Genomic DNA, 27,481 nt, shown 5'->3' with positions numbered 1-27,481 from the left:
TCTAAACCTTGACAACATAAGTGAGTACACCCCTAAGAGTAAATGTCCAAACTGGGCCCAATTAGCCATTCTCCCTCTCCAGTGTCTTGTGACTCATTAGTGTTGCAAGGCCTCAGGTGTGAATGGGGAGCAGCTGTTTTGGTGTTATCACTCTCACACTCGCTAATACTTGCCCTGGGGGGGGGGGGGGGGGGGGGGGGGGTCAGCATGGCACCTTATGACAAAGAGCTCTCTAAGGATTTGCAAATTGTTGCTCTATATGAAGAATACATAGGCTATAAAAAGATTGCCAAGACCCTGAAACCAAGGTGCAGCATGGTGGGCAAGACCATAAAGTGGTTTCACAGGACAGGTTCAGCATTATTGCCAGAGTTGGTTTTTGGGAAACAGAGGTTTAAGTGCTGCCAGAATTGCTGCAGAGGTTGAAGGTCAGACTGTCTGTGGAAGGTCAGACTGTCTGTGCTTTGACCATACACCGCACATTGTATCAAATTGGTCTGCATGGTTGTCATCCCAGAAGAAAGCCTCTTCTAAATATGAAGCACAAGAAAGCCCTCAAAGAGTTTGCTGAAGACAAGCTAAGGACATGGAATACTGAAAACATGTCTTGTAGTTTGATGAGACGAAAATTGTGTCAAGCCTAGTCTCTATCATCCACCAGCTCCATGATGTAGTCATGGAGGAGTGGAAGAGGACTCCAGTGATAAACTGTGAAGCTCTGATAAATTCCATGCCTAAAGGGCTTAAATGGGCACTGTCATGAAATCTAAAAATTGATATGTTGTAGTACTTAAGTACTACAACATATCTCTAATATACTTTAATTAAAAAAAGTGATTTTAAACAAGTTTAAAATCACTTTTAAATTCGGCCACTAGGGGTCGCCCTCCTAGTGGCCGAATGCATTCTGCAGTGACGTCACTACTGGATTTCGACTCATTTCAGCCTGGCAAATGAGTCGAAATCCAGTCACTGCGGTGCTCGCTCGCGCCTGTCAATCAGACAGGCGAGAGCGAGCATGCTGATAGCTGGGGCTGCGCGCATTGGCCAGCTCCACTGGCCTCGCGCGCGGCCCCGCCCCCCCCCCTCCCCCCTTACCCTGTCCGGAGGCCGTTACCCTGTCCGGAGGCAGCACATTGATCCTCTGGTAAGTCTTCCTCACTGGAGGAATGGGGTGGGGGAAGCGGGGTTCGTGGGAGTGCCGCCGCTCAGCACTAGAGGTATGGGGGTGGGGAGCGGGGTTCGGGAGAGCGCCGCCGCCGCTGCTGCTGCTGCTCCCGAAGTAGCACTGCTTATTGTTTTCACCACAGGGTGCCTCCAGCTTTTTCACCACTACAACTCCCAGAATGCCCTGACAGCCAGTAGATGTTAGGGCAAGCTGGGAGTTGTAGTGGTGAAACAGCTGGAGGCACCCTGTATAGTGAGCTAAGGGCGGAAGTGCCGGCTCCAGCAGGCATCAGTGACGTGGTGCCTGCTGGGGAAGTCTGCCTGGTAGTGAGCACACTACCAGGCAGACAAAAAGGGATTTTAATATAGTAAAAAAAAAATGTAAAGGGAGGGAGGGGGTTAGGGAGAGATGGGCAATAGGCAGGGACAGAAAGAAAGAAAAAATGGATGGTGGGAGCTACACTTTAAGGCAGTGCTTAAACAAAATGATGGGCACACAAAATATTGACACTTTGGTCCAATATGAACATTTCCACTTAGAGGTACACTCATGTTGGCTGCCAAGGTTTAGACATTAATGATTGTGTGTTGGGTTATTTTGAGTGGACACAACATTTTACACTGTTCTACAGGCTGTGCGCTCTCTAGTTTACATTGTAGCAGAGGGTCATTTCTTCAGTGTTGTCACATGAAAAGATAGAATGAAATATATCTACATATATGTGAGGGGTGGACTTCCTTATGGCAAATACTATGTATAATGTGAGGGGTGGACTCACTTATGAGAGATACTGTATATATAATGTGAGGGATGGACTCACTTATGGGAGATACTGTATATATAATGTGAGGGGTGGACTCACTTATGGGAGATATTGTATATATAATGTGAGGGGTAGACTCACTTATGGGAGATACTGTATATAATGTGAGGGGTGGATTCACTTATGGGAGATACTGTATATATAATGTGAGGGGTGGACTCACTTATGGGATATACTGTATATAATGTGAGGGGTGGTCTCACTTATGGGAGATACTGTATATAATGTGAGGAGTGGACTCACTTATGGGATATACTGTATATAATGTGAGGGGTGGACTCACTTATGGGAAATACTGTATATAATGTGAGGGGTGGACTCACTTATGGGAGATACTGTATATATAATGTGAGGGGTGGACTCACTTATGGGAGATATTGTTTATATAATGTGAGGGGTGGACTCACTTATGGGAGATACTGTATATAATGTGAGGGGTGGACCCAGTTCTGGGAGATACTGTATATAATGTGAGGGGTGGACTCACTTATGGGAGATACTGTATATATAATGTGAGGGGTGGACTCACTTATGGGAGATAATGTATATATAATGTGAGGGGTGGACACACTTATGGGAGATACTGTATATAATGTGAGGGGTGGACTCAATTATGGGAGATACTGTATATATAATGTGAGAGGTGGACTCACTTATGGGAGATACTGTATATATAATGTGAGGGGTGGACTCACTTATGGGAGACACTGTATATATAATGTGAGGGGTGGTGTCATTTATGGGAGATACTGTATATATAATGTGAGGGGTGGACTCACTTATGGGAGATACTGTATATAATGTGAGGGGTGGACTCACTTATGGGAGATACTGTATATATAATGTGAGGGGTGGACTCACTTATGGGAGATACTGTATATAATGTGAGGAGTGGACTCACTTATGGGATATACTGTATATACAATGTGAGGGGTGGACTCACTTATGGGAAATACTGTATATAATGTGAGGGGTGGACTCACTTATGGGAGATACTGTATATAATGTGAGGGGTGGACTCACTTATGGGAGATATTGTTGATATAATGTGAGTGGTGGACTCACTTATGGGAGATACTGTATATAATGTGAGGGGTGGACCCAGTTATGGGAAATACTGTATATAATGTGAGGGGTGGACTCACTTATGGGAGATACTGTATATATAATGTGAGTGGTGGACTCACTTATGGGAGATACTGTATATATAATGTGAGGGGTGGACTCACTTATGGGAGATACTGTATATATAATGTGAGGGGTGGACTCATGGGAGATACTGTATATTTCTGTTGGGGAAACATTCTATGGAACTGATAATATATTCATTTAAACCTCTGCTCATTCTAGGCTTGAGAGTCCAGTGGGCAGTCCTATTCAGTGTTTGACAACAACCTCAGAATGCAGGACCACCCACTGGACTTCCAGACCTAGAATGAGCTGGGATTTGAATTTATAAATTATTAGTTATATTAAATCTTTTCCTACAAATATTTATATCACTCTGCTACTTCTGCTGCCAAACATTCTACCTGTAGATTGGACAGCATTTTCAATGTGACATGTTCTGAAGTCCTACTGCAGCTCAAAGGAAAGGGAAGAGACCCTCTCATTGGTTATAGATCCACAGTACTTTAAAATCCAACAATACTAGAACCCATAATTACCTTATTCCAGATTTGCTCAAGTCCCACCAAAACAAGAAGTTGGCCCAGTAAGAGACATCCACACAGAACTGTTAGAATGGAGGTGTGAGCGCTTCTCAGAGACTGACAGAGGATGAAGGTGAGAAAAGAGAGAAACAAGCAGCCAATAGATATACTGAGGCCAATGGTAGAGATCACTCTTAAGCCAGTGTCCACCTGTGGTTGAGAAAACAAAAAGGGCTTAGATGGGACAATGTAAGATTGTACTTAATCCGATATAGAGAATTGTACATGAAGACCCCTGCTGTTTTCTATAAACCCTATGGATGAGATTTATCAAAACCTGTCCAGAGAAAAAGTTGCTGAGTTGCCCATAGCAACCAATCAGATCGCTTCTTTAATTTTTTTTTAAAGGCCTCTGAAAAATTAAAGAAATTATCTGATTGGTTGCTGTGGGCGACTCAGCAACTTTTCCTTTGGACAGGCATTGATAAATCTCCCCCTATGTGTTATCTACTTCCAATGTGTCCATATATGATGTCCATATATGATGTGTTTCTTGACTCCAAGTAGTTCCTGGTCTGCATTTGTTGCATGTAAGGTCTTCTATGATTTCTCTTATCATGGTTGTAGGCTCTGCTTGTACTGTCCAATACAGCCAACAACAAGTCAAACTCATTGACTTTCCAATCACCTGCCCTTCAGTTTTCCATCTGTTCTTGACTCCTTAGTGTAAGGACTCACAGCAGATGGCAGGACACTCACAGAGGAAGTGGACCCACTGGACCTGTGTGGCAGATCACGCAGGTCGTGCCAGGGAGCAGAGCCTAAGGTGCCGCTGGTTTTCACCAGAGCCCGCTGCAGCAGGATGGTCTTGCTGCGGCAGGCAGCACCCAGGTCGCTACCCCTGGCACGACTCAACCACACAGGCGGCTGAGGTGATTCGAGGCACAGGAGGGATAAAGCAACTTGTGGTCTGGATAGCAGTAGGTCAGGGAGGGCAACACAGGAGTGTAGTCAGGAACGTGGCAGGAGGTCAATAGGCAGGCAGCAGAACAGGGTCAGGTCACGGATGAGCAGAAGTACAGGGATGCTTTCTCTTAGGAACTAGGGCAACAAAGATCCAGCAGGGAGTGAAGGGAGGTGCAGAAACTTATAAATGATGTGCAGGTGAAATCAATAATTAAGGGCGTACTGGCTGAGAGAGAAGAGAAGGACCGGTGGAGAGCGCAGGTAAGTGACGGGCTGGGATTCGCATGTGGGCACATCATGTGATGCGAATCCCAGCCCCGACGGCAGAAGAGGAGGGGGAAGGAGGAGAGCATTCACAGCCAGCATGTCTGGCCAAAGCGCAGTTTATGACAGTACCCCCCCTTTGGTCTCCCCCACTTTTTGCGGTTCAAGAAATGTCAGAGAAGGTTACGGTCCAAGATGTTCTTCTCCGGCTCCCAAGATCTTTCCTCTGGACCAAATCCCTTCCAGTCAACCAAGAAGAATTGTCTCCCTTTCACGGTCTTAGAGGCTAAAATCTCTTTGACTTCATAGACATTAGAAGAACCAGAGACAGGCGTGGGAAGAAAATTCTTTCGAGAGAATTGGTTGATGGCAAGAGGCTTGAGGAGAGATACATGGAAAGAATTGGGAATACATAAAGAAGAAGGCAATCTGAGTTTATGAGAGACTAGATAAATTATCCGCAAGACCTCGAACGGACCCAGGAAACGAGGCCCCAACTTGTAACTGGGAATTTTGAAATGGATGTATTTGGAGGATAACCAAACTTTATCTCCGGGAGAGAAGGACGGAGGAGGTCTTCTTTTCTTATCTGCCTGGATTTTCATACGAGTAGAGGCTTGAGAGAGAGAATGCCGAGTCTGTTGCGAGATGGAGGAGAAGTCTCGAACAAGTTCATCAACAGCTAGTATGCCAGAAGAGACCGGAATGGGTAGAGGAGAAGGAAGAGGATATCCATAAACAACAAAAAATGGAGAAATCCTCGTAGATTCAGTATCTTTATGATTATAAGAAAATTCTGCCCAAGGTAGAAGGTCGAGCCAATCGTCCCGTCGAGCAGAAACAAAATGGCGAAAATTTGATTCACTCTCTCCACTTGACCATTGGTCTGAGTGTGGTAGGCAGAGGAGAAGTCCAAATTGATGTCAAGTCGGGTACAGAGAGCAAGCCAGAACTTGGAAACAAACTGCACTTCTCGATCCAAGACAATGTGATTCGGGAGGCCATGTAGGCGGAAAATATGCTGAAGGAAATGTTTCGCCAGCTGTGGAGAAGATGGAAGACCTGGTAACGGAATGAAATGAGCCATCTTGGAGAATCAATCAACCACCAACCAGATGACCGTATTATTATGGGAAGATGGCAGATCGGTGATGAAGTCCATAGCAATATGAGACTAGGGAGTCTCCGGAATGGGCAAAGGCTGTAAGAGGCCACCAGGTTTCAGTCGAGGGGTCTTGTCACGGGCATGGGTTACACAGGAACGGACAAAATCAGTGATATCGCGTTCAAGGTGTGGCCACCAGTAATGCCTGGAGATAAGCTGAGTAGTCTTCCATACTCCAGGGTGACCAGCCAACAAAGAAGAATGTCCCCAATTCAAGACTTTACGTCTCAGTTTAACTGGCACAAAACATTTCCTAGGGGGAATTTGCTGAAGATTGGCAGGAGCTGCAGAAATTAAACGCTCCGGAGGAATAATATGCCTTGGCGTGGCGTCCAATCCTATAACATCGTAGGACCTGGAAAGAGCATCGGCTCTGTGAAAAGTCGCATATACGCAAATTCGCATATGTGAAAATGTATGCACTTTATAGCAAGTATACCAGTGTAACTTGATAGAAGCAGCAGAAGGGAGGGATCAATATTCGTGAATATTCGCATATGCGAATATTCGCCCGGCAGTCTCACACTGTAGTACTAGAGCCTTCTTTAGACCACACAAGCTGGAAGCAGAGAGGGATGATCACTGTGATGTGTACTGTGAAAAAAAAAGCGAATATTCATAATTTCAAATATATAGCGCTATATTCGCGAATATTCGATATTCGCGAATAAAATTCGAATTGCGAATATTCGCGAGCAACATTAACGGGGATTCAATCGTTGAGCAGACTGGAGGTATAAGAGATTCTTATGGTCTGAGTAGATACTGACCAGATGAGGAGACCCTTCTAACAAATGTCACCACTCTTCCAAGGCAAGCTTAAAAGCAAGGAGTTCTTGATCTCCAATGGAGTAGTTCCTTTCAGCACGGGAAAAAGTCTTAGAAAAGAAACCACAGGTTACAGTCTTGCCCTTGGAATTTTCCTAGGAGGTGGGGGCACGCGGGCCGATGCTGAGAGAATGAGAAGAACCTGTGGAGAGCGGAGGTAAGTGACGGGCTGGGATTCACATGCGGGCACGTCCCGCGATGCGAATCCCAGCCCCGCCGGCAGAAGAGAAGGGGGAAGGAGGAAAGCGCTCACAGCCAGCGTGTCTGACTGAAGCGCAGGACATGACACTCAGCTGACTTCAGCTGTATAATACCAAGGGTTATTCTACAGTCACACAGGCCAAGACTAATAGATTCCACAAGTCCCATATGCTAATGGTTATACAGGAAATTTTTAGAAGGCAGGTTTGAACAATGATCAATGATAAGACACTGGATAATTCTCTGTAAACCAGCAATAAGATTAAACACTAAAAGTAGTTTGTGAATGAGTGGTCAAACAGAAGGATAATGCTTAAAGGTGGTTCACCACACTGACAGCTTTTCACCCAACCCCAGGATAGGTGACATGTGTCTGACCATTGGGATCCTCACCAATAATGGAAACAGGGGTCCCAAGTACCAGTGTATGAATGGAGCTGCCATTCAGTATGTGCATTCAACTGCTGAAGATAGCCCTGTACTTGAGCCCCCCGTTTTCATTATTGGTCAGGATCCAAACAGTCAGATTCCCACCACTTACCATATCTGATGTGAACCATTGATAATTTTTCATTAAACTTTTGGGCCCCATATAGCCTGCACCATTTATAATACTGATGTCTTCTTAAGTCTTAGGGAGTGTTTGGGAGTCTTGGGAACAAGGTTCAAGGTGCAACTTCTACCTCTGGACTCCCTATAGCTGCATGTATGTGTCTGATAGGTATGACTCCTCAATAGCAATAAGTAGATTAGAGGAACCCATTATATTATCATCACCTGGATTTCAGTGGGTGCCATGAGGACAGCAAAGGTGGAGAGATGTGTGCAGACACAGCGGGTACTGTCCTTTTGCTCTGACTTCTGAGTTGTACATCCATAGGTAGACCAAACTTCATGTTGTGTGTCCCAGAATACGCATCGTAAAGTGTGGAAGGTTTTTACAGCCTATATGTAAAAATAGATGTAGACAGATATACAGTGTTATTTTAGATCCTAAAACTGAGGGTTATGGGTGAATAAAAGTAAAGAAATTATTTTTATAACACCAAAACTGATGATCATTTTGATCATGATAATTTTCATGATCATTTTTCTATTGCCTGAAATGAGAAGAGTATCTAGATACTTTCCCAGGTGCCTCTCCTACTGGGGTATATGAGTGCTTGAACTGAGGATGAGTGGTGGATTCTGGATGAGTATCCCATTGGAGGAGCTGAAGCTGAGGCACCTGTGTGGGATACTGAAGACGCCATTTCTCATTCTTCTTGTACTGACCTTTTGATATTTCAATGTAAAGATCACTGGAGCCTCCAGGTTCTTTGTATTGGGATTTGTGATCGCTCCACAAACCACTGGGGAGATCACTTCATCTTTTGCTGTTTCATCAGATTCCCCAAAAGCTGCAAGAATACTTCCATTTAACCTGGAGTTTAGACCTTTGTATGCGATGAACATGGCTCCACCTGATAAACACATAAATATTAAAATGTAAGCATACCAACAAATAACACATAGTATAGTCAGTACAGGGGACTCATCACTCACCACCTGTGAAGTTGACAAGTGAACACGGTACTTCCATTTTATTGTCATGGACTCTTAGGATAATGGAAGATCTTTTACCGCAATAGTCATAAGAAACCTTCATATCAGCCTCTATGGGACATAGAAAAGAAGAAGAGCTCAGGGGATTATTTGGGTGTATACTGATTCATTGCTCATACATATGGGGGCTATGACTAATAATTATGATAATAATAGTGTTATTATTAATAACAACAACAATAATAAAATAATACAATAACCATTATCATATATTGTGAACCCTCCTACTACATTTATTACATCAGTGACCACAGACATCAAAGGACAATATAGGAATTTTATGGCCATCACACTATGTTAAATGTATTCTCCCAAACTCTTGTACACATTTTCTGGGTGCACCAGTTAGTGACTTGCTTCCAGCAGATTCTCGGAAAGGAAAGAACATTATCTGTCATGGGGGAGAGAACATTATCTGTGATGGGGAAAATATTGATGATGGGGAAGAGAACATTATCTGTAATGGGGAAGAACACTATCTGTGATGGGGGAGAGAACATTATCTGTGATGGGGAGAATATTATATGTGATGGGGGAGAGAACATTATTGGGGATGGGGAGAATATTATCTGTGATGGGGGAGGGAACATTATCTGTAATGGGGGAGGGAACATTATCTGTGATGGGGGAGGAGATCATTATCTGTGATGGGGAAGAACACTATCTGTGATGGGGGAGAGAACATTATCTGTGATGAGGAGAATATTATATGTGATGGGGGAGAGAACATTATCGGTGATGGGGAGAATATTATCTGTGATGGGGGAGGAGATCATTATCTGTGATGGGGGGGAGAACATTATCGGTGATGGGGAAGAACATTATCTGTGATGGGGGAGAGAACGTTATCTGTGATGTGGAGAACATTACCTGTGATGGGGGAGAGAACATTATCTGTGATGGGGAGATAACATTATCTGTGATGGGGAGAACATTATCTGTGATGGGGGAGAACATTATCTGTGATGGGAAAGAACATTATCTGTGATGGGGAGAATATTATCTGTGATGGGAGGAGAACATTATCTGTGATGGAGGAGAACATTACCTGTGATGGGGGAAAACATTATCTGTGATGGGGAAGAACATTATCTGTGATGGGGGAGAACATTATCTGTGATGGGGGAGAACATTATCTGTGATGGGAAAGAACATTATCTGTGATGGAAGAGAACCTTATCTATAATGGGAGAGAACATTATCTGTGATGGGGGAGAACATTATCTGTGATGGGGGAGAACATTATCTGTGATGGAGTGAAATCATTATCTGTGATGGAGGAGACCATTATCTGTGATGGGGGAGAGAACATTATCTGTGTTGGGGGAAAGAACATTATCTGTGATGGAAGAGAACATTATATATATAATGGGAGAGAACATTAATTGGAATTAGATAAATGTGAATTAAGGCCAATCTCAGAGGACAGAAACATCAGCAAGATGTAGCCCAACCACAACCAAACTAAACTGAAACCTTTTTAATTTTTTTTTCCAGACCTTCCAATTTAAGGGTATGTTCATACGGCAGAATGTCCCTGCAGAATTCCACACGGACATTTCACTGCAACAGAATCCTATTGATTTCAATCAATCTTACTATTCAGTCTTACTATTATCACTGCCATCTCCATACTACCCAATGGACCTCCAGTGTCTATACCCTTCACCACAAAGTATATGTTTCTTACTCATGAACCTTTTTTTTTATAATACACATGTCAATTTACTCACCAATTTCAGGGGTGCTTATTTTTTCATTCTTGGGGTTTGTAGAAAAAGATTCCAGTAGTGAAGTTTCTACATTCTCTATTACTGCAACGGCAAATGTTTGGAGGCCTGTGAAGTCCATCTTTTTTAGGGATGTTTCCTTGAGAAGGTTGGTGATCCGAGATGCCACTTTCTATTTAGATGAATGAATTTAGGATTATCAATAACAAACACAATGACGGAGAAGAAGTTGTCTACTGCAGTATATTGTGGATGACACAAAACAACGGTCTACTTTTTGTACACTTCTGATTAAATAATGGGACTTCTATCCATTCTGATGGTCTATTTTCCCCTTGTTAGCCCTACAGGTACTGTGATTGGGGGCAGGGAGTAAATATTGATGAGGCGGCAGAGCTAGGTGAGCCACCTCATGGCCGCCATTTTGCAGAGCTACGCAATGCCAGCTGATTTCTTTTTATATAACTGTTTATTTTTATATTTTATAAACAATTTTTCATTTTAACAGTAAGGGAGTCAAAAAAGAAAAAAACAGACATTGAAAACAAATAAAAAGAAAATATATCGGTATTATCTGAATCCGAACCAATAAATTGTTAGTCCTCTAATTGTATAATTCACTTAGACATGTCTTGGAATCATAACTTTCAGTTTCATGAAAGTACACATCTAATTACAATAAGGAATAAGATTTGGCATATCACTATATGATACAGCAAGGTTGCCATGTCATAATGCCTTTCAAAATTAGTAACAGTATTCATGCAACCTAACCATTATTCTCTATGGGGGGCATTTACTAAGGGGTTTAGTCATTTTTTTCTGACTATTTTTGGCGCAAAATTGTCGCAATTGCGCCTACCCTATAAATTGTGCGACTTTCCCTAGCAAGAGCTAGAAAGTCAAAAAAAAAATTCCCGCTTAATTTACGCAAGTTTTCAGTTTTTACTTGCAGTGGTCAGGAATTTATTAACTGAGACAGTCGCAGTTGCGCAATAAACTGTCGCAACGGCCATAAAAATTGACTAAATTTACTCCAGCTCCAACATGGAGCAGGAAAAGCTGCTGCCGCCCGGGCTCCGACATACTTTCTCCCCGCTACCCTCACTGCGCTACCGGGACACTGCAGTGATTTACATCCCCCCCCCCTCACCTGCCAGCGCCACACAACTCCCATCTGTCTGCTGTTGCAAGACTACAAGTCCCAGCATGGCCTTACAGTGAGGACACGCTGGGAGTTGTAGTCTTGTAGCAGCGGGAGCTGAGCGGCGCGGGCGGGAGACAAGGGGGGGGGGGGGGGGTAGCGGGGAGGCCGTATGAGGAGCCCGGGCGGGAGACAAGGGGGGGGTGGGTAGCGGGGAGACCGTATGAGGAACCCGGGCGGCTGCACTGTAATGTCAGCCCGGGCTCCTGCCCTGAGAGCCATAGGCTTTGGCTGTCAGGGCATGCTGGGTGTTGTAGTTTTGCAACAGCTGGAGGGCCACAGATTGCAGACCACTGGTGTGTGGTCTGTAAACTGTAGTCCTCCAGCTGTTGCAAAACTAAACAGCTGAAGGGGACCGGCGAAGAAGTTCACTTACCCTTCCGAGGCTCCAGCGACGATCGCTGACGGAGATCGTCGCGCGGCACTGTCGCGCGGCAGTGTCGCGCGGCAGTGTCGTGCAGCGCTGGATCCTACGGAAGCCGGTAAGTTGCGCAAGCTTCCCAACCAGGGTGCCTCCAAATGTTGCAAGACTACAACTCCCAGCATGCCTGGACACCCTTTGGCTGTCCGGGCATGCTGGGAGTTGTAGTTTTGCAACAGATGGAGGCACCCTTGTTGGGAAACACTGGCCTAAAACAGTGTTTCCCAACCAGGGTGCCTCCAGATGTTGCAAGACTACAACTCCCAGCATGCCTGGACAGCCATTGGCTGTCCGGGCATGCTGGGAGTTGTAGTTTTGCAACAGCTGGAGGCACCCTTGTTGGGAAACACTGGCCTAAAACAGTGTTTCCCAACCAGGGTGCCTCCAGATGTTGCAAGACTACAACTCCCAGCATGCCTGGACAGCCATTGGCTGTCCGGGCATGCTGGGAGTTGTAGTTTTGCAACAGCTGGAGGCACCATTGTTGGGAAACACTGGCCTAAAACAGTGTTTCCCAACCAGGGTGCCTCCAGATGTTGCAAGACTACAACTCCCAGCATGCCTGGACAGCCATTGGCTGTCCGGGCATGCTGGGAGTTGTAGTTTTGCAACAGCTGGAGGCACCCTTGTTGGGAAACACTGGCCTAAAACAGTGTTTCCCAACCAGGGTGCCTCCAGATGTTGCAAGACTACAACTCCCAGCATGCCTGGACAGCCATTGGCTGTCCAGGCATGCTGGGAGTTGTAGTTTTGCAACAGCTGGAGGGCCACAGTTTGCAGACCCCTGGTTTGTGGTCTGTAAACTGTAGTCCTCCAGCTGTTGCAAAACTAAACAGCTGAAGGGGACCGGCGAAGAGGTTCACTTACCCTTCCGAGGCTCCAGCGACGATCGCTGTCGGAGATCGTCGCGCGGCACTGTCACGCGGCAGTGTCGCGCGGCAGTGTCGTGCAGCGCTGGATCCTACGGAAGCCGGTAAGTTGCGCAGGCTTCCCAACCAGGGTGCCTCCAGTTGTTGCAAGACTACAACTCCCAGCATGCCTGGACAGCCTTTGACTGTCCAGGCATGCTGGGGCTTGTAGTTTTGCAACATCTGGAGGCACCCTGGTTGGGAAACACTGTTTTAGGCCAGTGTTTCCCAGCCAGGTTGCCTCCAGATGTTGCAAAACTACAACTCCCAGCATGCCTAGACAGCCTTTGACTGTCCAGGCATGCTGGGACTTGTAGTTTTGCAACATCTGGAGGCACCTTGGTTGGGAAACACTGTTTTATTCCAGTGTTTCCCAGCCAGGTTGCCTCCAGATGTTGCAAAACTACAACTCCCAGCATGCCTAGACAGCCTTTGACTGTCCAGGCATGCTGGGACTTGTAGTTTTGCAACATCTGGAGGCACCCTGGTTGGGAAACACTGGCCTAAAACAGTGTTTCCCAACCAGGGTGCCTCCAGATGTTGGGAAACACTGGCCTAAAACAGTCACCCTGGTTGGGAAACACTGTTTTAGGCCAGTGTTTCCCAACCAGGGTGCCTCCAGATGTTGCAAGACTACAACTCCCAGCATGCCTGGACAGCCTTTGACTGTCCAGGCATGCTGGGGCTTGTAGTTTTGCAACATCTGGAGGCACCCTGGTTGGGAAACACTGTTTTAGGCCAGTGTTTCCCAGCCAGGTTGCCTCCAGATGTTGCAAAACTACAACTCCCAGCATGCCTAGACAGCCTTTGACTGTCCAGGCATGCTGGGGCTTGTAGTTTTGCAACATCTGGAGGCACCCTGGTTGGGAAACACTGGCCTAAAACAGTGTTTCCCAACCAGGGTGCCTCCAGATGTTGCAAAACTACAAGTCCCAGGTTGGGAAACACTGTGCCCGGCCTCCGCCCCACCTTACTGTAAGGGCATGCTGGGAGTTGTAGTCCTGCAGCTGGGGGCAGGGGACAAGCTTGTCACATTTATTATCACCTGCTCACACATCTCCTGCACCACACAACTACAACTCCCAGCATGTCCTTACTGTAAGGGCATGCTGGCAGTTGTAGTCGTGCGGGGCGGGAGATGTGTGAGCAGGTGATAATAAATGTACTAACCCATTTTTTTGTTTTCTTCTCATTTCAGATCCGTTTATCCTGTGGACTCCTTCGGATTCGGTGGACTACTTCGATGACCAGCGTTTTTCTTTGTTTGATTTTAATAAAATGGTTAACGAGGGCTTGTGGGGGAGTGTTTTTTGTAATAAAAATTTTTTAAAACCTGTTGTGTTTTTTTCTTACTTTACTAGACAGGCTTAGTAGTGGAAGCTGTCTTATAGACAGAGTCCATTACTAACCTGGGCTTAGCGCTAGCCACAAAAACAGCTAGTGCTAACCCCCTATTATTACCCCGGTACCCAACGCCACAGGGGTGCCGGGAAGAGCCGGTACCAACAGGCCTGGAGCGTCAAAAATGGCGCTCCTGGGCCTAGGCGGTAACAGGCTGGCGTTATTTAGGCTGGGGAGGGCCAGTAACAATGGTCCTCGCCCACCCTGGGAACGTCAGGCTGTTACTGTTTGGTTGGTATTTGGCTGAGAATGAAAATAGGGGGCACCCTATGCGTTTTTTTTTTTTAAATAAATAATTAAATATATTAAAAAAACGCATAGGGTCCCCCTATTTTTATTCTCAACCAAATACCAACCAAACAGTAACAGCCTGACGTTACCAGGGTGGGCGAGGACCATTGTTACTGGCCCTCCCCAACCTAAATAACGCCAGCCTGTTACCGCCTAGGCCCAGGAGCGCCATTTTTGACGCTCCGGGCCTGTTGGTACCGGCTCTTCCCGGCACCCCTGTGGTGTTGGGTACCGGGGTAATAATTGGGGGTTAGCGCTAGCTGTTTTTGTGGCTAACGCTAAGCCCGGCTTAGTAATGGACTCAGTCTATAAGACAGCTTCCACTACTAAGCCTGTCTAGTAAAGTAAAATAAAAATAAAACACAACAGGTTTTAAAAAAAATTTATTACAAAAAACACTCCCACACAAGCCCTCGTTAACCATTTTATTAACATCAAGCAAAGAAAAACGCTGGTCATCGAAGTAGTCCACCGAATCCGAAGGAGTCCACAGGATACACAGATCTGTAGAAGAAGTAACCAAAAAAAAAAAAAGTGTAAGTACATTTAGGGAGAAAAAAACTGTGTTAAAAAAATGTAATAAACACACACACACACACACACACACTAAACGCCGTTTACCACTTCTGAGCCATGACTACAATTTACAGTGATCCCTCAACTTACAATGGCCTCAACATACAATAGTTTCAACATACAATGGTCTTTTCTGGACCATCGTAAGTTGAAACCAGACTCAACATACAATGCTACAGACAGTCCAGATCTGTAAAACGTGTCAATGGCTGGAAGAACCAACCAATCAAAATGGGCATTCACTGGTAAAACCCCTGTATTACTGAAGTGTATGCACTGACTGGTATTACATGTTCTGTACACTTTACCTGTATCAGGGTTAGCTGCTCTTTTGGACACCAGGTGAGGGCAACTCCATTACTTGTTTTGGACATTGCCTGTACTGTACAGGACGCCTGAAGAAGCTCCTGTCCTCTACATAGACCAGTGTTTGCCAAGCAGGGTGGCCCCATTTTTTTGCAAAACTACAACTCCCAGCATGCCCGGACAGCCTTTGGCTGTCCAGGCATGCTGGGAGTTATAGTTTTGCAACAGCTGGAGGCTCCCTGCTTGGGAAACACTGACATAGACAGTGATTTACAGCTCCCAGCAGATCTTTATTACTTTTATATGTAAGGATTTGCTTTATCTATATCAGTTATCTACTTATTTTTCTTTGTCACTTTTTCCTATTTTTGGATGACATTTTGGTGCCTTTAGAACCAATTACCCTGTTTCCATAGAGTTATGGTCTCAACATACAATGGTTTCAACTTACAATGGTTTTCCTGGAACCAATTAATATTGTAACTTGAGGGACCACTGTAGTTATTGAATTATTTAGATGTGGTGAAAAAGCTAAAAAAAAACTCAAAAACAAAAGATCCAGAAGGAAACCAGCAGCCAAACCTATTCAGACAGCAGGAAAAAGGAACAGACTATTTTTTCTACTACATGAAGTAAATTTCCCACTTTTGCCTATGTGTGCCAAATTTATTAATGCCGTGCAGCAATTTAGTAAATTTGTCGCACATAGTCAAAAATGAAGTAGAAAAAAACAGGGTAAAAACCAGACTACATAGTAAAAGATTAGTAAATGCCCCCCTATAACGTTAATAAAGAACATATTGTATACACAAATAGAAGTGTAATCCTCTCTATCATTTATAACATGATTTATAATGGACTGGGGATAAAATAATTATAAGATGACATATTTTGGCTAAAATATGGTTCAGAGAATGGAGAAAAAAAAAAGTGGGGTAAAGATAACAGTAGAAAAATTATAGTTAGAAAGACAGACAAATTAAAAACATAAGATACTATAATAAAAAGTATATGCAAGCTCATGTGACAGTATCCGGACCTCCTCTGCCTCACCGGGGGATGGTATTCTCCATAAAGCCGTCCCAGTCCTTCCATATATTTTTAAAATGGGTAAGTCTATTTTCAGAAATCACTGATAAATATTCCATTCGTCTGACCTCAAGGATTCTATCAGTAAGTGATTGAGCTGATGGGGGTTCGGATTTTTTCCAATTTTGGGCCAATAAACATAGCTGCGGTAAGTATGTAATGGAAAAGCCTAAGTTTATGTTTTCTTACACCTGGAGGTGGGACATTCAGAATATAAGTAAGAGGACATAAGGGAATATGTATCCCTACAGTTGTTACGCCGAGCGCTCCGGGTCCCCGTTCCTCCCCGGAGCGCTCGCCTCATCCTCGTTGCTGCAGCGCCCCGGTCAGATCCACTGACCGGGTGCGCTGCGATACCGCCTCCAGCCGGGATGCGATTCGCGATGCGGGTGGCGCCCGCTCGCGATGCGCACCCCGGTCCCCGTACCTGACTCGCTCTCCGTCGGTCCTGTCCCGGCGCGCGCGGCCCCGCTCCCTAGGGCGCGCGCGCGCCGGGTCTCTGCGATTTAAAGGGCCAGTGCACCAATGATGGTGCCTGGTCCAATCTTCCCAATTACCTTGTTTAGTTTCCACCTGTGCACTCCCTACTTATACCTCACTTCCCCTGCACTCCCTCGCCGGATCTTGTTGCCATTGTGCCAGTGAAAGCGTTCCCTTGTTTGTTCCTAGCCCGTGTTCCAGACCTCCTGCCGTTGCCCCTGACTACGATCCTTGCTGCCTGCCCCGACCTTCTGCTACGTCCGACCTTGCTTCTGTCTACTCCCTTGTACCGCGCCTTTCTTCAGCAGCCAGAGAGGTTGAGCCGTTGCTAGTGGATACGACCTGGTCACTACCGCCGCAGCAAGACCATCCCGCTTTGCGGCGGGCTCTGGTGAAAACCAGTAGTGACTTAGAACCGGTCCACTAGCACGGTCCACGCCAATCCCTCTCTGGCACAGAGGATCCACCTCCTGCCAGCCGGCACCGTGACAGTAGATCCGGCCATGGATTCCGCTGAAGTTCCTCTGCCAGTTGTCGCCGACCTCCCCATACTGGTCGCCCAGCAAGCCCGACAGATCGCCCAACGAAATCACCAGCTGGCATACTTGACCTCCGTGACACTGCAACTTCAGTCACAGATACAGCAGCTTCAGTCACAATTTCAGTCACAGCTACAGCTGCAACAACCATCTACTCCGCCGGCTCCAGCAACTCCTCCGCAGCCACCGGCCGCTCCTAACCCCTGCTTGTCCCTGCCGGACAAATTTGATGAGGACTCTAGACTCTGCCGTGGTCTCCTTTCTGGAAAAGCCTTGTCTGGGGCCACACCACTCTGGGACCGCAATGATCCTGCCACAGCCACAGTCCAGTCCTTCTTCGCTGAGGTCCGTGGTGTCTTCGAGGAGCCTGCCCGAGCTTCTTCTGCCGAGACTGCCCTGCTGAACCTGGCCCAGGGTGTTTCTTCCGTTGGCGAGTACGCCATTCAGTTCCATGCTCTTGCTTCCGAGTTGTCCTGGAATAGTGAGGCTCTCTGCGCAACCTTTAAAAAAGGCCTATCCAGCAACATTAAAGATGTTCTGGCCGCACGAGAAACTCCTGCTAACCTACATGAACTCATTTATCTTGCCACTCGCATTGACATGCGTTTTTCCGGATGGCGTCTGGAGCTCCGCCTGGATATGGACTTTGTTCGCACGAGGCGTTTTTTCTCCCCGGCTCCTCTCTCCTCTGGTCCTCTGCAAACCGTTCCTGTGCCTCCCGCCGTGGAGGCTATGCAAGTTGACCGGTCTCGCTTGACACCTCAAGAGAGGACACGACGCCGCATGGAGAATCTTTGCCTGTACTATGCCGGTACCGAACACTTCCTGAAGGATTGTCCTATCCGTCCTCCCCGCCTGGAAAGACGTACGCTGACTCCGCACAAAGGTGACACAGTTCTTTATGTCAACTCTGCTTCTCCACGCCTTACTGTGCCTGTGCGGATATCTGCCTCTACCTTCTCCTTCTCTACTATGGCCTTCTTGGATTCCGGATCTGCAGGAAATTTTTTTTTGGCCTCTCTTATCAACAGGTTCAACGTCCCTGTGACCAGTCTCGCCAGACCCCTCTACATCAATTGTGTTAACAATGAAAGATTGGACTGTGCCGTGCGTTACCGCACGGAACCCCTCCTAATGTGCCTCGGACCTCATCACGGAAAAATTGAGTTTTTGATCCTCAGGTTCTTTGGCCCCAAGAAGAGGGGGAGACCCAAGGGGGGGGGGGGGTACTGTTACGCCGAGCGCTCCGGGTCCCCGTTCCTCCCCGGAGCGCTCGCCTCATCCTCGTTGCTGCAGCGCCCCGGTCAGATCCACTGACCGGGTGCGCTGCGGTACCGCCTCCAGCCGGGATGCGATTCGCGATGCGGGTGGCGCCCGCTCGCGATGCGCACCCCGGTCCCCGTACCTGACTCGCTCTCCGTCGGTCCTGTCCCGACGCGCGCGGCCCCGCTCCCTAGGGCGCGCGCGCGCCGGGTCTCTGCGATTTAAAGGGCCAGTGCACCAATGATGGTGCCTGGTCCAATCTTCCCAATTACCTTGTTTAGTTTCCACCTGTGCACTCCCTACTTATACCTCACTTCCCCTGCACTCCCTGGCCGGATCTTGTTGCCCTTGTGCCTAGTGAAAGCGTTCCCTTGTTTGTTCCTAGCCCGTGTTCCAGACCTCCTGCCGTTGCCCCTGACTACGATCCTTGCTGCCTGCCCCGACCTTCTGCTACGTCCGACCTTGCTTCTGTCTACTCCCTTGTACCGCGCCTTTCTTCAGCAGCCAGAGAGGTTGAGCCGTTGCTAGTGGATACGACCTGGTCACTACCGCCGCAGCAAGACCATCCCGCTTTGCGGCGGGCTCTGGTGAAAACCAGTAGTGACTTAGAACCGATCCACTAGCACGGTCCACGCCAATCCCTCTCTGGCACAGAGGATCCACCTCCTGCCAGCCGGCATCGTGACAACAGTCTTCGCTACCAGAGATTGAACTTCCAGCTAATAATGGCGAAGGGATTGACAATCCCAAAATATATGTGGCAGGGTTCCGGAAACCGAGCCACATCGCCAACATCTTGACGATACCTGTGGGTAAAAGCGGTTCAGCACATCTGGTGTATGGTACCAATGGAAGAGAATCTTGTATTGATTCTCTTTGTGCATTATACACGAAGAGGATTTCGCAGCTTGAACCCATATATTCCGCCAAGTAGACATAGGAAGTGAGTTCCCTAAGTAATCCTCCCATTTCTTCATGTAGTTATATTTCGGGTTGTCCCGGTATATGAGGGAATTCAATATGTTATAAATGGTTGAGATTAATCCCTTTGTAGATACTTCCCCCCTACATTGTGTCTCAAAAAGAGTTGGTTTAGAAACAGGTATATCGCTTGTTGGTAAACTTGAATGTAGTAAAACGTCCTGATAAAATGTACTAGCAGAACTAGGGAGGTGATGTTTGTCTTTCAAGGTGTGGAAGGGAAGAATTGTCCTCCTTATAGGATCCACCAAATCCGCTAGGTGAAATAATTTAGCATTTACCCAAGGGGATATCGTATCTATGTCGTCACTATTAGGAAAGGAAGGATTAAATATGAAAGGAGTCAGTAGAGAGTTAGCTGATTTTAGGGAATATTTAGTGTTGGCTAGTTCCCAAATCTTCAAAGTTGCTCTCATAGGACCTAGTAGGTTCCTTGAAAGATTAGGAGGGTTAGGACTCCAAATTAGAGCACATAAATGAATGGGGGCCGACCGCAGCTTTTCCACATCCATCCATTTATTATACGCTAAGAAGCGTGACCATGAGGGAACTGCTCTAAGATGTGTAGCGTGATTTCTAAAGATGTGATTTCTAAACAGCCTGAACTCCAGAAATATGGCACCTATATATGTGAGTAAGCCAACTTTTTATAGCTATTCACCCACATTATAACCTAATTTATTGGGTTTTGTGCAGGTGAAATAGCTCTTAGTTTCTCTTTAAGCTACATGGGTTCTCTGTGTCTACATGGGTACAGACTACAAACAAATCCTGGCTGTAGTCAGATCCTTGTTAGGGCTGTATTACACAACCTGATGACTGTCCGATACAAGCGCTGATCTCTTATACTAGAGCTTATTTAATGTGTTGTAAGCAAGCACCTGAGAAAATGGTGTATGGGAGGCATGTATGACTGAGGCGGCTTGCTTCAGGTACTGGAAACAAAGTGTGGGAAAATACTCAAGATATCTAATACAACCCCCCCCCCCCCCCCCCCACCACCACAAAGAAGTCCATGCTGAAACTTCTCTTGGAATCCTGCATGGTTCCCGACTTACCTTACACTCAGGGTATACAAGAAGGATTGCGTTGCCAACACATACTGTTGTGTACTGAATGTGGCTTAATTCACTTTAATGACTCAAACGTAGTCAAATAGTGCCTACGTTTGGTCTATTTAACGAATGCACTATATGTGTTTACTTTGCAGCATTCTAAAGCACAGCAGACTGGTCAAAACGACTTGATCGGCCGACCAACAAGCTTTTGCCTGATTGTCACTTGATCGCTGGCCCTACACTGGGTAATACTGGCCTCCTTGACTGATAACCGCCTCTTGTAAGACTGCTTTCACATCTCGTTTTTACACTACTGGTGCCGGATCCAGCTGGGGAAGGGGCAAACCGGGCTCTTCTGTACCCCAGCTTGACCAGCGCTGAACTCCATTCACTTTAATGAGCCAACCAGGGTCAAACGCTGACTCCGGTTGGCTCACTTTTGACCCGTATCCAGTTTTGTGACCGGACCTAAAACCGTAGTATACTACGATTTAGGTCCGGTCAAAAACTGGATACGGGTAAAAAAATGATCCGAACGGAGTCACCGTTTGACTCCGGCCAAGTGAATGGAGTTTAGCGCTGGACCGGATGAGGTATGGGAGAGCCTGGTTTGCCCCTCCCCCAGCCGGATCCGGCACCCGTAGTGTAAAAACGAGATGTGAATGCAGCCTAATAGGGCCCTTACTTACCAGACCTGTTTCTAGTGATGAGTTTTGTGGAGTGGTCACATTCCTTCACTAAAGCACCCCCACATCCAATGGGTGAGTATTCTATAGACCACAACTTGGTAACCTGACCATTAATGGCCACACCACAACTTGGTGGTTAAGGCTTGCAATAGAGTTACATTAGGGCTCAGTAGTTTTAAGTTATCTCTGCTCCATGGAAAACAGAAGAGTAGAAAATATGGAGGTTTCAAATCTTGTTTGTTCTTTTCTTACCTGGACAGATGCATCGGTTCTATTTCTTCCACTGGCATTTTCTCTAATCTGCACAATGGATTTCAAGAAAGAGCACTGTGGATCCTTTAGGGAAATGTACACACAATGAATTTCAACTATTTTTCTAACATGTTATTTTCTTTAAGTGAAGCTCTCCTTCTTTAGACATCATCTTATTACCAAAAGTGAGACCTAACACAACAGTTGCAGCTGCAGGGAACACAAGTGCCCAGTGATTAGTGTTGCTCGCGAATATTCGAATATTTTTTTTTTTCACAGTACACATCACAGTGATCACCCCCCTCTGCTTCCAGCTTGTGTGGTGTAAAAAAGGCTCTAATACTACTGTGTGAGACTGGCAGGTGGATTTTCGCATATGTGAAAATTTGCATATGCTAATCTGCTAATATGCTAATCTGCGGAAATAAAACGCGAATATTATGAATATGCGAATTTAGCGAATATATGACAAATTTTCGTCCATATATTCGCGAAATATCGTGAATTCGAATATGGCCTATGCCGGTCAACACTACCAGTGACTGCCCATTAGGTGCCAATGTCAGAACAGAGGCACCTTCTGTGCACTTCAGCAACCAGTATGTATTTAGAGCTAATGTACCTATATGTAGAGAAAATGAAGTAACTTTGCAAAAGGAAAAAAGGTGTGAAACAATTTGGGCCAAATGGAAACCCTTGACTGCATAATTAAATCATGTCATTGTCACTGATTGGTTGTGTTGATATATATGAATAAGTAAATTATATTCTGTTAACTTTAAAAAACAAACAAAAAAATGTAATATAAAATAAAAAAAATTATTAATCAAGCAATATAAAAAACATTTGGGCCTCATTTACTAAGAGTGGAGGGTAGTTCTTTTTGTGGGTCTTTGTTTCTGACAGGTATTTTTCCATGGTATTTATTATCATATCTTGTATTTGGCGATTTTTCCCTACGTTTTGCACTATTGACACATACTTTGAGCTGTCGGGTTTTCCTGAGCTCATTTATGAGGAAACGTTAGTAAATTTCTAGTTTTCTTTTGAAAACGTAGTTTTTTTTTAGACAAGCCCCTCTTCCCTGATGGCCACACCCCTTTTGTAGGGTTTTCTGGGTAAAGTCGAGAGTTTGTAGGGTTTTTTCGGATTTTTTGTTGGAAATTCTGGCGCACTACACATGCGACACAAAAAACTCTACAAAATCTTTCTGGAAAAGTCTTAGTAAATGAGGCCCATAGTGTTCATACACTTTAAGAAAGGTTTTATTTTCTCTTCTGTAACCTGTATATGGCTGTACACTTTCACACATTTAGTAACATTACACACCTTGTTATTATGTTTTTCACACTTCTCCTGTTCTGTTTTGGATTTAGGGTGATGTCTGTAATAAACTGAGAAGAGAGAAGAGACATAGAAGGATAAAACTTATTGTAACAGTTCATTCTGAGCAGGAGCTTTTTTATTTTTATTTTTTAATTATCCATAAATTGTATCTCCCCCTCACTGGTGCCCCCTGCCTATTAGTCTTCATACCCCGGAATTTAAAGAGTATCTACAAAGTAGAAATCTATTCACTAATGCGGATGTTTTTATGCTAGGCTCTGGTGCTATGGTAATGCTGTACTATCTGCTTGAAGCCTTTCAGATGTTTCCACCTGCCGCTCCTCCTCCCCTCTCACAGCACACACAGAGAAGATGCATCTCCCTCTTCCCTGGTTTCTACTATTGTATTATGAAATAAAGTTAAATCCTAGACAACCTCAGCTATGACTAGCCGAAACAAATTTAATATTCATTCTTTTGGCTCCCATTGAATTCTACTTTGAATGGTGGACTGAAGGATTCTATTTGGCAAGTTTTACCCTCCAAGGTAACTTTTGCCTTCTATAGAGCAGCGAGACACATATTGGGGCAAGCCAGGTTACCTGTAGCAATACAGTTTATTACTGTCCTTGATGTACCTATAGCAATATACTACCATTCCAGATGTACCTATAGCAGGGCTTTCCAAACTGGGTACTGCAACATATTAGTGTGTCATTGGAGGTCCCCAGGTGTGTCACGGGACTGTCCGGTCCTGCGGCAGCAGCTGCTGCTGGTTACTGCTCTTAGGAGGCCACGGCCTGTGCTGCCAATCCTGAACAGGTTGACGGTGCGGCAGCCACTTTGAAGCAGTGATGGTTGCAGGGACTGACGATGTGTCAAGGAGTGAAGCAGGTGGACTTCAAATTGACATGACAGACATGCCGAGACGCCGAGCCCGAAATCCTAAAGTCTCGTAGTACTTGGCATGTCAATCATTCACTAATTTTAATAATGGAAACAATCATTGGAATAACTAGTATGTCACATTGGGATGATGACTTTATGAAATACCCACCTATTTGTCGTGGTGGAGCTCTTGGTTGCTTATACACTGTTGTGTTTGCCTTGTTCACGATTGAAGTCACCGGTGAACTAGAGCTGGGACTCGCAGCTGGTGAAGAAGAAGTTGTACAGTAACTATTCTGACCCCATCTGGGACACCATCTTTGGTGACCTATGTGTATCCAGGATCTACAGGCCCAGCTGCAACATCTGTGAGCAAACTTGCTGCAGGATGCCATAACGTACTTATAGGCCTCCATACCCAACCATATCTTATCTTGTATCCAGGCTAGAGGTGGCCCAGCAGGGTACTAGAGCCTGCTTCCAATTGTACAGTTTTCCCCAGTAAACTTATCCACTCACTCACTCACTCACTATTGTTATCACTTCCATATATTGTACAATTACACATAGAAAGTTTCATCAATTCCAGCAACACCTTCTTGGTACATTATTTTGTATGTCAGAAGTGTATTACGGTTCTATGAATTCTAGGTATTAAAGAAAATACAAGAATTCCTGAAGTCACGTAGAACTTGGCATCTCACCCATTCTCTGATTGCAATAATGGGAACAACCATTGGAATAACTATCAGGTCACATTGGAATGATGACTCCTATGAAATACCCACCTGGTTGTCGTGGCGGACCTCCTGGGTGCGCAGACGCTGTGGTGTTTGCCATGTTCATGATTGATGTCACCTGTGGACTGGTATAGGGGGGACTCGTCGCTGATAAATAAGAAGTTGCACAATAATGTGATCTTAAAAAAGTAACTATTATGACCTATTAATAGGTGAAAAATGCATTACCTATTAAAGCAATAATGAAGAAGAAAGCACAAGAAAGAACTATTGTTGCTGAAGTTAGATTTATCACTGTATGTGAGGAAAACTAGAGTGATCTTCCCTCCCAGCGACCAATCACACGATTGGTTGCTGGGGGAAAATCAGTTCAGTTTTTCTCACACATAAAAACCTGTACAAATGAAGAGTTGTGCAGTTGCCCATAGCAACCAACCAGATTGCTTCTTTCATTTTTGAAAAATCCTCGGAAAAATGAAAGAAACGATCTGATTGGTTGCTATGGGCAACTGGTCAGCTTTACCTCTGCACAGGTTTTGACAGATCTCCCAACGGTTTAATAAATGTGGGTCCATAGGTGTAAATGGCTTTTCATTAGTGGTACACCTAAATCTTAATTTTGGACGGAAACCTAAAATTTAAGATCTGCTTGGCCGAAAAGCAAAACCCAAAATGACTTGACCCACCCACTAAAAATAAATGAATAAAAAAAATTATTGTAATTGTATTATTACTCCCAGGATGTTTCACTATATTTCATGTTGCAACATGCTGGGACTAGTTGTTTTGGTTTTGGGTCAGCTGCAGAGCCATAGGTGGTGTCAGGGCATGCTGGGTGACAGGTTGCATATGGATACTATATGGAGCAGGGGCGTAGCTATAAAGGTAGCAGAGGTAGCAGTTGCATCGGGGCCCTGGTGCTCCAAAGCACATCTGCGCCATAAGAGACCAGTATCATAATTGGCATGTGGGGCCTAGTTGCAGATTTTGCATCGGGGCCCAGAAGCTAAAAGCCACCATGTCTATTGCTAAGTTACATAGAGGGTAGTCATGGGCACGTGGGGCTATAGAAGGTTTGTCTGAGCTCTGCACCACAGCACTGCCACTCACTGTACAGTGGAGAGCCTCAGGAAGCAATGTAATGGCTGCTGCAGTCCTTCTTTCGGGCCTGCGGGAGTATGCACAAAGCCACGTTCCCTACTGTAAGTCATGCCAACGACAGGTTCGGTGTGCATTTTCCTTTTTTTCAAAGTGCTGAAAGCACCATTTTTGGATAATTTTTGGTTGCCAAAATGTCAGTGCATCCCTGCTAGTAGAAATATTATGGGGTTTATGGCTGCTACTGGGAATGTTATGAGGAACTACGTGTTACCAGAAATGCTGTGGGTCCAATGGTTGTATCTTGTAAATTAGACTGTGACTGGCTTTGTTGTGGGGGCCTACCTCTACTAATGTTACGAGGACACTGAATGAGCCTTGTTTTCTTGAACCCAAGCACCTATCCATTTCCCTCTCCCTTACTTCCTTACTTGATGTAACCCGTGTGCTATGTTCATTGCTCTTCATGTGATTGTTTTTCTATAGTATGTACACTCTTGTCCCTTATACATCACACATATACAGTACAGAATTTTTCATCCTTTGTATGCCTGTTTTGGATGTATATATGCCACAAGTTTTTGTGCAAAGCTACCGTAGCGCTTACGCAGCGTAAAAAAGTGCTGCGCATTCTTCTTTGAGCATATACACACGGCTACCCCACGGTAGCCCTGTGTGTTTAGTGCGGGATGGAGATGGGGCTGAGCTCTAGCGTGACACACGGTCCCACCTGCAGGTGGGGCCGCTTGACACGGTCACGCCAGCGTGGGACCCTGCCTCCAAACCCTCACTGAACACCCAAAGGGGCTGCCAGGTAGCCCCATGTGTATGCTCAATGGAGAATATGCAGCACGTATCGTGCTGGGAAGCGTGAAATACGATACGTGCGACCGTAGCCTCAGTGTGAAAACTACAGCAGAAATCTACACAAGTTCGAAGCTGGCCTAGGGCTCCGAATTCAATGGCCGCGACATTGTACTAAAGACTGCAGTGTAATACGCACTTCCAACTACCATATCACCCCCTCCGACACTGTACACATTCAATATTATTTTACCCCTTCATTTCCTCTGTGTCTTACCTCCCAATGTGTGGCAGCTGAAGTAGGAGCAGAGACCTGAAGAAGAAATAAGCTGTTACATAAGGGTTTCATGTCTTAACAAGTAAACAGGAGACATTAGTGCCATGTTTGATGGCGACTATTAACTGCAAAAAATGTGATCTTCCAGGCTGGATTTCTTTGCTTGTGATCGGCTAAATATACCAGTGAATGTTATGGTTAGCTGAAATTAGCCCATCATTTGTCACTTGGCACACGCTTGTTGCATGTGCGTTTTCTGGAACTACATTCTCAGTTCTTCCAGTTTTTAGTCTGGCATGTCTCTGGGTGGGTGTCACTCATAGAAGCGATAACATAGACAATTGACTGGCAGCATTGTGGTTAATTACAGTGTTATGTGTATGGGCAGCTTTAATCAGGTTTATTAGGGGTCTGGGGATTTCAGCAGGTGCTCTGTTCAGCTGGTGCTTTGTGCTGAAAAGTCATGGCAAGCTGGCTGGGTAACTTCT

General features: G+C 45.5%; 1 protein-coding gene across 1 annotated transcript in view; it reads right to left on the bottom strand.

The window, feature by feature from the left end:
- LOC130367345 (adhesion G protein-coupled receptor E3-like) overlaps positions 1-19,764 on the bottom strand; it is a 32,818-nt gene extending 13,054 nt beyond the window's left edge. Inside the window, 6 exon segments of the mRNA XM_056569757.1 lie at positions 3,659-3,853; positions 7,845-8,012; positions 8,343-8,530; positions 8,613-8,723; positions 10,406-10,574; positions 19,687-19,764. Of these exon segments, the coding sequence (XP_056425732.1) occupies positions 3,659-3,853; positions 7,845-8,012; positions 8,343-8,530; positions 8,613-8,723; positions 10,406-10,574; positions 19,687-19,764 (909 nt within the window).
- Between the last annotated feature and the right edge of the window lie 7,717 nt (positions 19,765-27,481).

The sequence above is a fragment of the Hyla sarda genome, chromosome 4, assembly GCF_029499605.1.
Source record: "Hyla sarda isolate aHylSar1 chromosome 4, aHylSar1.hap1, whole genome shotgun sequence".
Lineage (NCBI taxonomy): Eukaryota > Metazoa > Chordata > Amphibia > Anura > Hylidae > Hyla > Hyla sarda.
The sequence above is the reverse complement of the archived record's forward strand: the minus strand, read 5'-3'. Positions and strand labels throughout refer to the sequence as shown.